The following is a 16,829-nucleotide window of genomic DNA, read 5'->3' on the forward strand; positions in this document are numbered from 1 at the left end:
CTCCCCTTGTGCATGGCAGAGTGAGACGAATCAATAGACAGCCCTGGCACAACAGCCTCACTAAAAAACTTAGGCAAAGGTCTAGGGCTGCAGAGCGGCGGTGGAAGAAAACGCACTCCCAGGAAGACTTCACCACATTCAAAAATGCAATTCACACATTTCGTTCAGTCCTCACCTCCACTAAACACGATTACTTCAGAAACCTCATATCCTCTCTAACACACAACCCCAAACAGTTATTCAACACTTTCAACTCCCTCCTTCGCCCACCACTGCCCCCTCCAACCTCCCTCATTTCTGCAGAAGACTTTGCCACCTATTTCCAAGAAAAAATCGACCTAATAAGGCAAGTCTTCTCTGCTCAGCCACCACAACCCCTTCATGTAGCTGACCACTGCCCCTCCCCCATAAACTTCCTCCCCACCATCACCGAAGGAGAGCTTGCACGTCTGCTCTCAAAAGCGCACCTCACCACCTGCGCACTTGACCCCATGCCATCCCACCTCCTTCCCAACCTCACCACCATCCTTATTCCAGCCTTAACCCATCTCTTCAACCTATCTTTAACGACTGGAACCTTCCCCTCTGCCTTTAAACATGCAACAGTCACACCTATCCTAAAGAAACCTTCCCTCGATCCAACCTCTACTACCAGCTACCGCCCCATATCACTACTCCCACTTGCCTCAAAACTCCTGGAACAGCATGTCCATGCTGAACTTTCCTCCCACCTCTCCTCTAACGCTCTCTTTGACAACCTACAGTCCGGCTTCCGTCCACATCACTCCACCGAAACTGCCCTGACTAAAATCACAAATGACTTGCTTACTGCCAAAGCGAACAAGCACTTCTCTATACTCCTACTCCTAGACCTGTCCTCAGCCTTCGATACCGTTGACCACTCCCTCCTATTACAGACCCTCTCTTCCCTTGGTGTCAGAGATCTTGCCCTCTCTTGGATCTCTTCATACCTCTCAAATCGCACTTTTAGTGTCTCCCACTCCCACACAACCTCTTCATCCCACCATCTCTCTGTTGGCGTCCCTCAAGGCTCTGTCCTAGGACCCCTACTTTTCTCTATCTACACATTTGGCCTGGGACAACTCATAAAGTCCCATGGCTTCCAATACCACCTATATGCCGACGACACCCAGATCTACCTCTCTGGCCCAGATGTCACATCTCTGCTGTCCAAAATCCCGAAATGTCTATCTGCTATATCCTCCTTCTTCTCCTCTCGCTTCCTAAAGCTCAATGTGGCCAAAACTGAACTAATCATCTTTCCTCCGTCTCACCTACACTCTCCACCTGATCTATCTATTACAATAAATAACACCACGCTCTCGCCAGTACCCAAAGTTCGCTGCCTCGGAGTGACCTTTGACTCTGCCTTATCCTTCATACCACACATCCAATCCCTCACCACCTCCTGCCGTCTTCAACTCAAAAATATTTCCAGAATCCGCCCTTTCCTCAATTTGCAATCAACTAAAATGCTAGTGCATGCCCTCATAATCTCCCGCCTCGACTACTGTAACATCCTCCTCTGTGGCCTCCCTGCCAACACGCTTGCCCCTCTCCAGTCCATCCTTAACTCTGCTGCCCGACTTATCCACCTCTCTCCTCAATACCACCCCGCTTCTCCTCTCTGCATGTCCCTCCACTGGCTTCCAATCTTCCACCGTATCCAATTCAAACTTCTAACACTGACCTACAAAGCTGTGCATAATCTTTCCCCTCCGTACATCTCCGAACTACTCTCCCACTACACTCCAACACGTCACCTCCGGTCCTCCCAAGATCTCCTCCTCTCCTCCTCTCTCATTCGCTCCTCACACAACCGACTCCAAGACTTCTCCCGAGCATCCCCAGTCTCCTGGAACTCGCTGCCTCAACACGTCAGACTATCCCCTACCCTTGCAAACTTCAAACGGAACCTGAAAACGCACCTGTTCCGAAATGCCTACAATCTACAATGAACTCGCTGCCGCCCGACCACCGTGCGGAGCTGCCGCCCGACCACCGTGCGGAGCTGCCGCCCGACCACCGTGCGGAGCTGCCGCCCGACCACCGTGCGGAGCTGCCGCCCGACCACCGTGCGGAGCTGCCGCCCGACCACCGTGCGGAGCTGCCGCCCGACCACCGTGCAGAGCTGCCGCCTGACCTACACCCCACCTATTGTCTCCTCTCCATAATCCTATAGAATGTAAGCCCGCAAGGGTAGGGCCCTCTTCCCTCTGTACTAGTCTGTCTACTGTAACTTGTATACGTATTTTGTATGTAACCCCCTTCTCATGTACAGCACCATGGAATTAATGGTGCTCTATAAATAAATAATAATAATAATAATAATAAAAAAGTCACAGATTATTTCACAAGGGAATACAACTACTAAAGTGAACATGTTCGGAAGACTCAGTGCAAAGAGGACCATGCTCGGCCGAGTGCAGCGCACAGGGAGGGACGGATGACACCGTCAATGACACTGGACAGAATCCCTGCATTATCTTTTCCCTGCTCCGGGCATAACACATCAGCATTGCCCAAGGTAAAAAAAAAAAAAAAATAAAGATGCATAATAACATAAAAGACCATACCCAATCCCGATGTAACACCCTCCCCCAAATGAAGGGGAAGTCTCAGCACTGATTCGATTTTGCTTAACGCAGCCCATAATAGTCCGGTCATGATACGGACTCTCCTGGGTACGGACGTATTCACACAACCATATTTTCTGTTCTGTATCACGCTTGTGGTCTCCTAACCTGAACTAACAGCGTCACATAATATATGGCTACCAGGCTGTCAGTGCAGGTCGGGTATTGCAATGGTAACACGGATCAGAAAGTACGGCCGAGCCTCTTCTGTCTAGAGGTTAAAAAAATAAATAAATAAAATGTTAAAAAAAAAAATCAAGATCTCACGTATCACAAGATCCTAGTAAACCAATCTAGGTCTGGTGCCTGTCTGGCAGATTTGATGAGACAACGGATAAAAAACAAAAACCCCCAACTCTACAGTAAAGAGTGATAGTTAGGTGGCAGTATTCAATTCTATCTACAAGGAATAATCAGTCCAGGTCAAACAAAGGCACAGTGTTCTGTGATCGGAGAAGAAGAGGGCAGAGCTGTCGGAGCAGGCAACGTCATAGAGGACACGGTCTGTATGGAAGGGTTGGGTGTAGGATTTGGAGAAGCTCTGCACCATCCGGCAGATCATCTTCATCAAGTTCGGGGGCCGGTGTGTGCAGAGACCCTCATCTTCCTCAGCGGGGTGGTCTGTGTGGGTTCGCTGGGCAGAGGGCTGTGCAGGGGGTGATGTCGGACAGCCCATCGGCAGGTGTGGACTTTGCCGGCTTTCCTCGGAGGTCTCGCTGGTATCGGATTGGCTTGTGCTATCAGAATGACTGCTCCTCAGACTCAGAAGCCCGCTCAGACCCCAATGCTGCTCTTCTTCGGTCAGCAAGTGCTCTTCTTCCACATATATCTGTAAGTGACACAGAGAAGTGATGAAATATTCACCAAGAACATCCCAATCTTACAATGAAGGGAAGGATGGAAAATCAATTAACACACAAACAATTCTGGAGAAATCATGTACTTTTCAGATACAATAACAGATAAGTCAATTGGAAACCGACAGCAAGGCTGCAGACCAGCGCATCACTAACAGCTTAGCCAATACAAACAAGAGAGACTACACGCCGCACGGTGTAGCGGCATGTTCACATGCGGCATATGTCTGGGTGATGGGAACTGCACATCTCCATGGGGAGGCTGCAGGGACCCATCCACGTGGGTGAACGAAACAAATCCACTGAGTGCATTTGCCGATTCACAGTACAAACTCGTCACAAGATGCTACTTACCTAGAACACTTCGGGGGCCGGTAACAACTGGAAGGCAGCAATGGTCGTCCGTGAACCTTATAATGAGCTCTGGACTATAGGATAAAAAAGGGCTATTTGCAATTGTGTTTTCACTTACAAAAAATTTTCTTTTAAAAAAAAAACAACAAAAACAAAATAAAGAGGCTCCAGATGGAGGGTCCTCCGGCCAGCAGTGGCAGGAGAGGGGGCTGCACAGGCTATGGGAGCGGTGCATACGGTGGAGCAGTGAGAAGCAGCGCGTGTGCGGCCTCCTCGCCTGTCACTGCAGGGTGGCCCGGCTGACAGGAGGGATTGGGAAGGCTTTGTGCGGCCTCCTCGCCTGTCACTGCAGGGCGGCCCGGCTGACAGGAGGGATTGGGAAGGGTTTGTGCGGCCTCCTCTCCTGTCACTGCAGGGCGGCCCGGCTGACAGGAGGGATTGGGAAGGGTTTGTGCGGCCTCCTCTCCTGTCACTGCAGGGCAGCCCGGCTGACAGGAGGGATTGGGAAGAGATTGTGCGACCTCCTCGCCTGTCACTGCAGGGCGGCCCGGCTGACAGGAGGGATTGGGAAGGGTTTGTGCGGCCTCCTCGCCTGTCACTGCAGGGCAGCCCGGCTGACAGGAGGGATTGGGAAGGCTTTGTGCGGCCTCCTCGCCCGTCACTGCAGGGCGGCCCGGCTGACAGGAGGGATTGGGAAGGCTTTGTGCGGCCTCCTCGCCTGTCACTGCAGGGCAGCCCGGCAGGAAGCCGTTCTCCAGATCACAGCTCCGCTCAGTGACTACATCCGGCCACCACAGGACCGGGTCACAGCCGAGCGCTGGATCACCACCGGTCTGATACAGATCCATCCTGAGGACAGGTCAGCAATATTGTGTGACCGGTGACCCTCTGTACATGGAGACTGCTGGACTACATGAGTTACAAGATATGGCACATTATGTGAGAGACAATCCTGCAGCTTCATTACACAGCTGCTGCAGAACATCATGTCACTCCTATAGGGTGTAAACTGGGAGGAGATGAGACTAACTCACTACACTGTCTGGACCTAGAGGCATCAAAGAGGCGGCCCAAAGACTGAAGAAATGTCCATCTATATCCCTATCTATGTATTGCCCCAGTCTAAGCTAATTTGTAATATGGCTGTATTACAAATCTCCTACTGTCAGAGCGCTCAGAGTACACAGCAGCATGCAGAGACTACCGCAGTGATGTCACTTCTTGGGGGGTCTCTACATGTCACTGGGTACTTTCTTCTGCACCCTGACAGTGTGTTCCCGGATCTACTGATCTGATACAGATCACATAGTGAGCGGAGAGGGGCACAGCAGCCTCTGGAGTGAGTGGCACTGATGACGCTTCATTCCAGGGAGAAGGCGGAGACTGACAGTGACTGCAGCCTCTGTCCCCTGCTCTGATGATGCCTCATTTCAGTATCCCAGCATGCACTGGCATTCTAAAACAAAGCATTAGACACTGGGGGGTGGAAATTAAACAAATAGGAAACTTTTAATATAGCCACATTAGAAATTAGTTTAGCTTGGGGCAGATAGGGATTTAAATTTCTCCATCATTCAGACCAAAGGGAGTCTATCAGCACAGGATGATTGTTGCCACCAATCACAGGCGCTCGTGCATCATGGCGGCTAATCATCTAAATCCACCTTCCCACCTGCTGGTTTTCCCCTCTTCTGTGATTGACAGCTCTGGCTTCATAGAGCAGAGAAGGGAGGAGATAGAAAACCAGCCGGTGGGAAGGCGGAGGTAATGCTCAGCCGCCATGATGCACGAGCACCTGTGCTTGGTGGGAACAGTCGTCCCGTGCTGAAGAGTCCCTAGAAATAACAGAGCTTTGGGTCGGTGCTTACCTTCAGCCGGATGTGGGTCCTTCTGTCAGTCATTTCCAGGACATTTATCTGGGTGGCCCATGGCATAGTAGAAGGGGGTAACCTATTAGCAGCCATATTCTTTTCATTACTAAAGCTTCTCTCCTATAAAAGAAAAAGAAAGTCAGGTAACATCTCAGATACAATTATGAACATAGCCATTAACCCTTTTAGGGATAGGGATTTTATAACTGCCAAAACCAGCCCTGTCAGTGTAAAAATGGGGAGATGCCTTTTATGCAAACCTTAGTTTGTCACCCCCTTCTCGGTACAGATGGCCACCCATCCCCCGCTGTGTAGTTTGACATTTTTTTCCATGGTAAAGAATATAATACACAATGTAATGGCATGTACTGCAGGACGGCCAAAGCCCGAGAACATGCTCCCACAGTAGCTGCCATTGTGGTCCAGCTTGCAGTTATTACACAGGCCAACAGATGGCAGCACTGAGTCACCACCATGTAATGCTGCATATTCACCTTGGCTGCCCACAGATACACCAGTGATCCCCATCTCCAGTCCTCAGGTGCCCCCCATGAGTCCATATTGAATTGTCACCTGTGCAATACTAGGAAACCCTGAAAATGAACTCATGGGGGCTCCTGAGGACTGGAGATAGGGAACACGGCTCTACATCACGGTCAGCAATCTGTACCACTTCAGCAGTTGACACTACAACTCCCAGCATGCCCTGGAGCACCACAGGATGCCAACCCCCAAAGATCAGGGAACTACAAATATAGACCGTGAATAGAATTATACAGTTTAAACACAAGAAGGTTATACAGAGAAAATGATGTAAATCCAAGTGAGCACGGCCATAGAAAGACAGGGATAACTGGCAGCAATCCCCAGGATCTGTACACCCAATGTGAGCCATTCCCATCAGAGTACACTAAGGTGTTGTGTAAAGTGTGTACATTACATGAGAAGAGAGGGCGAATCAGAAACACAAGTATAAAAATATATCAGCAAACTGTAGGTAATGAGAATAGCAGAAATAATCACAATGTGGTATATGTGCACGGGCTATACTAATGGAGAAGACCCTCGGTGTAAAGCAAAATGGCAAAGAATACAGGCTATACTAATGGAGAAGACCCTCGGTGTAATGGAAAATGGGAAAGAATACAGGCTATACTAATGGAGAAGACCCTCGGTGTAAAGCAAAATGGCAAAGAATACAGGCTATACAAATGGAGAAGACCCTCGGTGTAAAGCAAAATGGCAAAGAATACAGGCTATACTAATGGAGAAGACCCTCGGTGTAAAGCAAAATGGCAAAGAATACAGGCTATACAAATGGAGAAGACCCTCGGTGTAAAGCAAAATGGCAAAGCATACAGGCTATACTAATGGAGAAGACCCTCGGTGTAAAGCAAAATGGCAAAGAAACAAAGAATTCTCCGACTTCTCAGGGTTTTCACAACATAAATCCACTTATGAGGAATCTGTTTTCTCTGTTTTGTTTCTTTCCCTTTTTGCTTTACACCGAGAATGAAAGTAAAATGGATAAGAGTAACAGTAGATAAACATGTAACCAGTGGTCGGGGGGGGGGGCACAGGTGGATATCAGAATTGGTGACATATCACTCCATTACATAGTGTTCACCCAGTCTGGTTGTGGTGTCGGTGGTCTCCTGCCCTGAATTCCACAGCCTCTCATAAGGCTATAGAGTCCGAACCAGGAGACCCGCGGTACCGTGACCTGGATGTGTGAACGCGGCCTTAGCCTGTGTTGACCGCTGTTTATCAGACGACACATGGACCCATTGTCCTATCGTGGGTAGTGTGTAACTGATACATCTGCTCTACTCAATGGGTTCACGTGTTGAACAATAATCAGGCGGCACACGGACACCGCATACATGTGTGAATACAGGTATAACATAACTCACCTGCAGAGTGTTGCTGTTCACGCCAAAGTAGAGGCTCTTCCATGGCCTGAAGTTGGCAGTGGACTTCGTCAGCTTGAGGACCATGTTGTCGGTGGACATGTTGACATCGATCTCGTCGGTGTTCAGGCCGTACTGTGGCTGGAAGGCCACAAATAAGACGCAAGGAGCATTCGATGTCTTCACACAAAAGCGGACTTCACAGGTGACGCTGTGCTGGTCAATGTCCTTCATGTGGATGAAGAGAGTCACTGTGGTGGCATCCTGGGAGCAAGTGAATATGGAGTTTGGAGGGGTCTTCTCGGCATCCCTGGTGGTCCTATTGGGCTTAGGAGAGTCCTCTTTGGCTGGCGGAGGAGTGGGCATCAGGCTGGGCAGGTCCTGCTGGACCACGGGCAGGGTGATCAACAGCTGCTTCTTGGTGGTGTCGTAATCGTACACATGCCGACCGTCCTCCACCAGGTAGGGCAGATCCAGCTGCAGCTTGTAGGCCGGATTGTAGGATTCCAGGCTCAGATCCTTGGGGTGGATTTGTAGGACAATGGCGCTCTCCTCTTTCAGTAGGGGCAGGTATACAGTGATCACCAGCTCCTGGGGCACCGGGCTGGGGGCAGAGTCCCGGGGATTTCGGTAGTCCTGCAGGCTGAAAAATGAGCGATGGCGGATGGTGTAGTGGGGGACGGTGGTCTCCAGGGGAGAGGGACTGTGGTCACTGGCTGCTGTGGGAGGCAGGGTGGTCTCCAGGAGAAAGGCTCTGCTGTCACTGGCTTCTTCAGGTGACAGGGTGGTCTCCAGGGTAGAGGCTCTGCTGTCACTGGCTTCTTCAGGTGACAGGGTGGTCTCCAGGGCAGAGGCTCTGCTGTCACTGGCTTCTTCAGGTGACAGGGTGGTCTCCAGGGCAGAGGCTCTGCTGTCACTGGCTTCTCCGGGAGGCAGGGTGGTCTCCAGGGGAGAGGCTCTGCTGTCACTGGCTTCTTCAGGTGACAGGGTGGTCTCCAGGGCAGAGGCTCTGCTGTCACCGGCTTCTCCGGGAGGCAGGGTGGTCTCCAGGGTAGAGGCTCTGCTGTCACTGGCTTCTCTGGGAGGCAGGGTGGTCTCCAGGGGAGAGGCTCTGCTGTCACTGGCTTCTTCAGGTGACAGGGTGGTCTCCAGGGGAGAGGCTCTGCTGTCACTGGCTTCCCCGGGAGGCAGGGTGGTCTCCAGGGGAGAGGCTCTGCTGTCACTGGCTGCTGTGGGAGGCAGGGTGGTCTCCAGGGGAGAGGCTCTGCTGTCACTGGCTTCCCCGGGAGGCAGGGTGGTCTCCAGGGAAGAGGCTCTGCTGTCACTGGCTTCTCCGGGAGGCAGGGTGGTCTCCAGGGGAGAGGCTCTGCTGTCACCTGATTCTCCGGGAGGCAGGGTGGTCTCCAGGGTAGAGGCTCTGCTGTCACTGGCTTCTTCAGGTGACAGGGTGGTCTCCAGGGCAGAGGCTCTGCTGTCACTGGCTTCTCCGGGAGGCAGGGTGGTCTCCAGGGGAGAGGCTCTGCTGTCACTGGCTTCTTCAGGTGACAGGGTGGTCTCCAGGGCAGAGGCTCTGCTGTCACCGGCTTCTCCGGGAGGCAGGGTGGTCTCCAGGGTAGAGGCTCTGCTGTCACTGGCTTCTCTGGGAGGCAGGGTGGTCTCCAGGGGAGAGGCTCTGCTGTCACTGGCTTCTTCAGGTGACAGGGTGGTCTCCAGGGGAGAGGCTCTGCTGTCACTGGCTTCCCCGGGAGGCAGGGTGGTCTCCAGGGGAGAGGCTCTGCTGTCACTGGCTTCCCCGGGAGGCAGGGTGGTCTCCAGGGGAGAGGCTCTGCTGTCACTGGCTTCTCCGGGAGGCAGGGTGGTCTCCAGGGGAGAGGCTCTGCTGTCACCGGCTTCTCCGGGAGGCAGGGTGGTCTTGCTCTTCTGCAGGGAGCCGGTCACACCCTGCGGTTTGGGGAGCGGTAGTGGCAGCAGTGTGCGGTAGAAGGTCGGCTGTCGTCTCCCCATATACTTGCACCTCATGATCTGGACGTTCCTGGTGTCCACGTGCACGTGGTATTGCTGGGCCACGGAGTGCAGCGCGGTCAGATCCACGTGGGAGCGGAAGGACAGGCTCCGGGAAGCCCGGTGCAGGGTGTCCGGGTGGAAGGCCACGTCGTAGATGAGCACCCGGCAGCGGTCCCGGTCCAGCTCCTGCCGGGCAGGGTTGGTGACGTAGTGCAGGCTCCACTGCCGGTACATCTGGCGGGCCCTGTCGGCGGCGGTAGGCCGGTACGGCTTCTTGAGCGCACGGCTGCTGCACATGTTCACGTAAGCTTTGTGGCGGCCGTTCACGATGGTCCGCAGGACGTGCCAGGGCTTCGTGAGGATGAGCCGCACGTCATAGCCCCTCTGCCGCTCCATCTCCCGGATCTCCTGCTCGTAGCGGCGCCGGTTCTCGGAGTCCCGGGGCTCCGCCGTGTACTGGGTGAAAAGCTCCTGGAAGCGGAGGTTATGGAAGTTACAGAGCTGCATCTCTCCGGCGTCTGCTCCTGCTCTGGTCACCTAGGTAACGGGCGCTCAGTGATGAGGTGAAAGCAGATGTGCGGAAGGCCGGACTATTTACATTACACAAAGCCCCGCCCCTCAGCCAATAGGGAGAAAGCGTCATGCTGGTTGTCATGGAGATCAAAGACCACGGTTATTTACAGTGCAGCTGCAGAGATACGTGCTGCCCGGACAGCTGATGAGTGCACGGTGGAGGGGCAGCTCCTGTCCCAGCATGCTCTGCGGCAGCAGCACAGCCGAGCTGTAACCCAGGACAACGGTGACTCCCAACCATAAAGATATTAATAAAAAGGGAGAAACCACTAGTGATGATGCGTGGGTGCGAGCTCCGGAGCTGCCGCACAATGTGAACACTACTTGCGGCTTTATAGGAATATAAAGGATGAAATGTGCAAAAATGTGGAGCAAATCTGACTGTAACAGCAAATAGGAGGTGGGAACAAAGGGGCCACATGAGAATCCACACAGAGAAGGCCGATTCCTGCCCTGTGGTTTGGGAATGACAAAGGTTCATTTACAGGGCAAGATGGCGGCTCCTCGTCCTGCGCTAATCCTGCAGGGTGACCGCGGAGAAAGAGCAAACCATCACAGCCCCATTACACAGCATTGGTGCGAGCGCTCTCCTCCAATATATACAGTGCTGGGAAACCTGTGTATACAGCAGAAAGCCAGATCTGCTTTGTTCTTACAGAAAAGGAGCGGGAACGGAGTGACCTACATGGGGTTAATTTAGACTGGACTAAGCCTGGAAGAAGCCAAATGTATAGAAAAGGCGGATACGGCTTTACACACACACAATGCAAGCCTCCTGCAATCTATCTGCACTTTCTGATCTGATTGTGAACCCAGAATAAGAATTTACATCATAATTATTACACTACATTAGGAAATACAGAAAAGACATAAAATGTACATTTATTGTATAGACAGGATCTTCTAATCTTCTGTCACCACAAGCGTATCCTGATCATCCAGTCACACATTCTGCAATTTACACAACACATGATGGTTATTTACAGCCTCCACATGCAGCACTGGTGACAGTCACTGATGGGTGTATTGTATGTGTGATGTCTCCATAGATCAATAGTGTGGTGATGAGAGAAGCACAGACTGGTGCGGAGCCATCGCACACTCTGTAATCTGGTAGATCAGGAAATGTGATCACTTACAAGTGAAAGGTGATTCATTCCTAAACAATCTGATCGTCATGTATCAATAAGATGACCTTAGGGGTACTTCAGAAACAGCGAGATCGCTACTGAGATCGCTGCTGAGTCACGGTTTTTGTGACGCAGCAAGTGACCTCATTAGTGATCTCGCTGTATGTGACACTGAGCAGCGATCTGGCCCCTGCTGTGAAATCGCTGCTCGTTACACACAGCCCTGGTTCGTTTTTTTTATTGCTGCTCTCCCGCTGATAAGCACACATCGCTTAGCAATCGAGAGCAACAATCCTGAATGTGCAGGGAGCAGGAGCCGGCATCTGACAGCCTGCGGTAAGCTGTAACCAAGGTAAACATCGGGTAACCAAGGTGGTTACCCGATAATTACCTTTGTTACCAGCCTCCGCAGCTCTCACGCTGCCAGTGCCGGCTCCTGCTCCCTGCACACGCTAAGCGGTGTGCGCTGGTAACTAAGGTAAACATCGAGTAACCATACCCAATGTTTACCTTAGTTACCAGTGTCCGCAGCTTCCAGATGCCGGCTCCGTGCAAGCGACCCTTACCTATCTTCTGCTGTTATATTAGATGGATAATGGACCGTAAAATGAAAATCCACTTCTTGGAAATGAACCCCGAAAAACATAAAAATATGAATAAATACCACGTAGTACCTCTGTCCCAAGAGAGCGGCTGCCATTTTACGCCTCAAAACGTAGCACAGTTTGATCTTTTTATACATTTTTCAACCCCATTGATATTATTCAGCGAAAAGTCACAGGTAATTTACTGAGATATTGAACAGATTTCCAACCGTAGTTTAGATAAGCCAGGCAGATTAATTGCCAATTGTGCTCTTCAGCAACATAATGTGCCAAATGTGTCTGCGAGTGGAAGCGAATAGGTTTCTGTGCATGACTGGTATTAGCGGTCATGTGGTGCGTCATCCATCATAATACGCCAACATAATCCTTACATATAGGCTTACATCACATAAGGGTTGTTGTTATATTAGCTGCGTTCACATGTCCTGTAATCATCCGTTAGGACGGATACAGCAGAGATCCATGGCACAATGTCAGCTTTGTCATCTGGGAGTCTATGGAGAACGGATCAGTTAACGGATTGCTACTTATCTTCCATTTGAAACGGATTCTGCAAGAAAAAAAAAGGATCTGTTACAAATGCAAGAAAACGGATCACTAAAAAGCAATCCATTAACGTATCCATCTTCCATAGACTCATGTTAATAAACGGATCCGACAGACATCAGTTATTTAACAACAGACAAAAAGGTTGTGTTTTTAGAACTTTCTTTGTCAACAGATCTCTGCAGGATCCGATGTAACAGAGGACTCGCCTTATTGAGACATTCAGACCTAACTTGGGACTTCTAAGTATTAGTCTCGCACGTCACTTATCCGGGGAATCACCCCATTACAATACATTTCTCACTCGCTCAGCGTCCCTCATGTATCAGGCACCTTCTGCTATTTTATATGTTACTTTTATTTGAGTAATAAAACCCTCTTTATATTTTTTGTTATGATTCTATTTCTATTGCTCCAAATCTAAGATGATTGGGATACGCTAATATTTACTGACATGGTTGTACAAGAAGAAGCAAATGGGTTTCTGTTGTGATATTTTGGTCCAATTACCCCTCAACATTTGCACAAAACCTGAACTCAGCTGATCTTGGTTTCTGTAGAAGAAATCCTTAGACAGTGAATTTAACATTTCTTACATATTTAATTAGGTGACCTGACTGAATTCAATTGTGAAAGGAAACGCCCATACAATGCAAAACGCCCATTGTTTGCCCTCATTTTAACATTAATGGGCTTGTGGCTAGCACAGGTTACCTTACTGAGGACAAACAAGGTCTCCACCCGGCAAATACAATATGTCACATAGCCGGCTGATGGGAGGCGGCACCTCCATTGTCTGGGCATGTTATTGGAGCGGTTTATCTACGGTATGGATTCTGTTTTGCAAATACAGGAAATAAAACTGCAGCCACATGAATATGCATTGGTGATGAGAGGTTTTCTAAAGGCCCCTTTACACACTTGCAACATCGCTAGCGATATCGCTGTATCGTCACCGGTTTTGTGACGTAATAGCGACCTCCCCAGCGACATTGCAGTGTGTGACACGTAGCAGCGACCTGGCCCCCGCTGTGAGGTCGCTGATCACTACACATCTTTCAGGACCATTCTTTGGTCCTTTGTTTCCGCTGCACAGCATGCATCGGTGTGTTTGACACTGTTACAACGACATAGTTAGCGACTTAGAACCCAGCAAGCTATAGCATCCCCTGCTGTGTGACACGTCCCCAACGACCAGCAAGGTCGCTGCCTGTTTGACAGCTCACCAGCGACTTTCCAGCGATCCCGGCCAGGTCGGGATCGCTGGTGGGATCGCTAGAAAGTCTCAGTGTGTAAAGGGGCCTTTACAGGATTGACGGGGAGACATTCAGTATTAGAGATGGAGATCATATATATATATATATATATATATATATATATATATATATATATATATATATATATATATATATATATATATATATTATATATATATATACACACACACACATATATACACACATATATAGAGAAGGATCATATTTATCTGCGATGACTATTAAATCAGGCAGAGGATATAATCGCAAAGTATAGTCATACGTCCAGTACACGGGGCTGGCGAAAAGCGGAAGAGGCGTCATGTGTCCCTGAGACCGGATCGTTTTTACAAACTAAAGTGATTGGTAATACATTTTATAACCTTTCTCAAAGAGAAATGATTACATCTACAAAGACACCAAAGAAGGAGGGGGCATGAAGGTCCGAATGTATACTGAGAATAAAGACCTAAAGAACAGAACGGACCGGCGGCACAATACGACCACCCATCAGAAACGTTTTACAGATTAGCAGTCAGTTTACACTGGCAGACCCAAGCAAACAATGTGCACAGCGCGATCTATACTACATCACTCAGTGCACACAGGCGGCCATAGTGCTCAGCGGTGAGAGTTATTTTACCACAGGACAATGCACCACCAAAAACGAGGATCTTTTATGCTGCACAAAAGATCATTTCACCCAATGAAGGTGCATACTATGCTCGGTACTCGGGTGATCGTCAAGACTATTTACACAGCAAATAATCCTCAGACGGGGATTTTTATTAACGCTCAGCCATAGTGATGAGCGAGCACTACCATGGTTCGATGCTCAGTACTCGTAACTACTGATGAGCGGGCACTACAATGCTCAGTATTCATAACAAGTGATGAGTGGGCACTACCATGCTCGGTACTCATCACTAGTGATGAGCGAGCACTACCATGCTCAGGTGGTTAGTACTCGTAACTAGTGATGAGCGGGCACTACAATGCTCCAGTGCTCGGTACTCAGGGCCGTATTTGCCATTAGGCACTTGAGGGCACGTGCCTAGGGCGGTGCCTTCCAGGTGGGCGGCACCCAGACAAAAACTTAAAAAAAAAAATAATTTTTTTTTTAAATCTTCCTCCCTCCTCCAAACTCTATTAAATCCGGTGCCTTTTTGGAGGAGGGAGGGGGCGCCGCAGTCAGTTATAGTCGCGTCTATAACACGCGAATATAAATGAAACTGTGAGCGCGCCGGCACTTCCGGGGTCAGAGGGGCTACAATCAGCTCCCCGCCCCGACGTGCTGCAGTGCGCTCACTGTGCAGAGGTCACAGCAGCGCGAGGCAGCGCCGCGCAGAGAGGACGGGAGATGGAGCCGCCGCTGAGCAAGATGTCAGATCCTGCCACCGCGGAGAACGGGTGATGGAGCCGCCGCAGAGGACCAGAGATGCAGCCTGGAGCAGGTAAGCGCGTTACAGCCGAAGACAGCGCCGAACAAGCAACCGGGGGGGGCACGCAACATGGAGGATGAGGGGGATGAAGCATGATCTGGGGGCGCAACATGGAGGATGGGGGGATGGAACATGATATGGGGGCATAACATGGAGGATGGGGGGGATGAAGCATGATGTGGGGGTGCAACATGGAGGATGGGGGGATGGAACATGATGTGGGGGCATAACATGGAGGATGGGGGGGATGAAGCATGATGTGGGGGTGCAACATGGAGGATGGGGGAATGGAACATGATATGGGGCCACAACATGGAGGAGGGGGGGATGGAACATGATATGGGGGCATAACATGGAAGATGGGGGGATGAAGCATGATGTGGGGGTGCAATATGGAGGATGGGGGGATGGAACATGATATGGGGGCATAACATGGAGGATGGGGGGGATGAAGCATGATGTGGGGGTGCAACATGGAGGATGGGGGGATGGAACATGATGTGGGGGTACAACATGGAGGATGGGGGGGGTGAAGCATGATATGGGGGCGCAACATAGAGGATGGAGCATGATGGGGGTGCGCAGCATGGGGGATGGAGCGGGATGGGGGTGCGCCTGCATTGGGGATGGAGCAGAATGGGAAAATGGGGGGGGGGGGGGGGGAATGAGGGTGGTGAACAGTATAGCGAATGGGAGTTGCAGTATGGAGAATGGGAGGCATGGTATGGAGAATGGGGTAGCATGAGGGGAGGCATGGTATGGAGAATGGGGAAGCATGAGGGGTGCTCGGTATGGAAGGGGAACCATGGTGGGCTTGGTATGGAGGGGGCTTGATATGGAGAAGGGGCAGCATGGGGAGCGCTCAGTTAGGAGCCTGGGAGGGCTCGGTATACAGAATGCGAAGCAGAAGGTTCATTATAGAGTAGGGACAGCATGAGGGGGACAGTGAAGTGGGGGCTGCATGGAGAGGTGGGGACAGTGGAGGTCATAGTTCATAAGTGAGGAAGGTCTGGAGGGTGTAATTCATAGTGGGGAGGACAGTGGGGGGTTTCATTTGAGGGGGCAGTGTAGTGGAAATGTTATAGGAGAGAATGTGGAGGCTGTATACTATAAGTGACACGGTGTGGGGTCATTTTTTGTGAAGTGAGCTCAGTGATGGGCAATTATTTATTCTTGGGCACAGCCTTGGGCTTACTTAGGGTGGTTACTCTTTAGTGAGGAGAATTATGAGTCTCACCAGGTTTTTGCCACCTAATTTGAGAGCAGCATAATGTAGGGGCAGAGATCCTGATTCCAGTGTCGTCACTTACTGGGCTGGTTAGTGTAGTTTTGATAAAATCACTGTTTCATCAGCAGTAGTTATCATTACAGGACTACTTGGTGTGCTGCAGAAATAAGAAGAAACAGAAGTCTTTAAATTTGCCTAAGTATCTGTATATCCCATGGTCAATAATTAGCGATAATTAACGCTATAGTGCACATAAAAAGTTTTATTAGACACAAGGTACATGGGATATAAAATATAATAAAACACAGGACAGGATTTGACAATGACGGGCGAATAATCCCCATGTGGGGTCACATGCAGGGTAATTCATATACGGTCTCCCTGATATACAAAGTG

The 16,829-nt window shown here is 50.4% G+C and overlaps 1 protein-coding gene and 1 long non-coding RNA gene across 2 annotated transcripts in view; both read right to left on the reverse strand.

Annotated features, from left to right (window-relative positions):
- Positions 1–2,066: 2,066 nt before the first annotated feature.
- On the reverse strand, positions 2,067–10,228 carry LOC142289810 (uncharacterized). The gene is given in 5 exon segments (XM_075333739.1): positions 2,067–3,175; positions 3,177–3,244; positions 3,247–3,486; positions 5,737–5,859; positions 7,653–10,228. Coding segments are annotated over 5 exon segments (3,057 nt in total). The 5' UTR covers positions 10,161–10,228; the 3' UTR covers positions 2,067–3,057.
- A 1,633-nt stretch (positions 10,229–11,861) lies between these two features.
- The window catches only part of LOC142291549 (uncharacterized), a 36,018-nt gene continuing 31,050 nt past the window's right edge, over positions 11,862–16,829 (reverse strand). The window contains exon 3 of the long non-coding RNA XR_012750507.1: positions 11,862–12,511. This is a non-coding gene — a long non-coding RNA (uncharacterized LOC142291549). The remainder of the gene's footprint in view (positions 12,512–16,829) is intronic.

Source organism: Anomaloglossus baeobatrachus, chromosome 2 (genome assembly GCF_048569485.1).
Source record: "Anomaloglossus baeobatrachus isolate aAnoBae1 chromosome 2, aAnoBae1.hap1, whole genome shotgun sequence".
NCBI lineage: Eukaryota > Metazoa > Chordata > Amphibia > Anura > Aromobatidae > Anomaloglossus > Anomaloglossus baeobatrachus.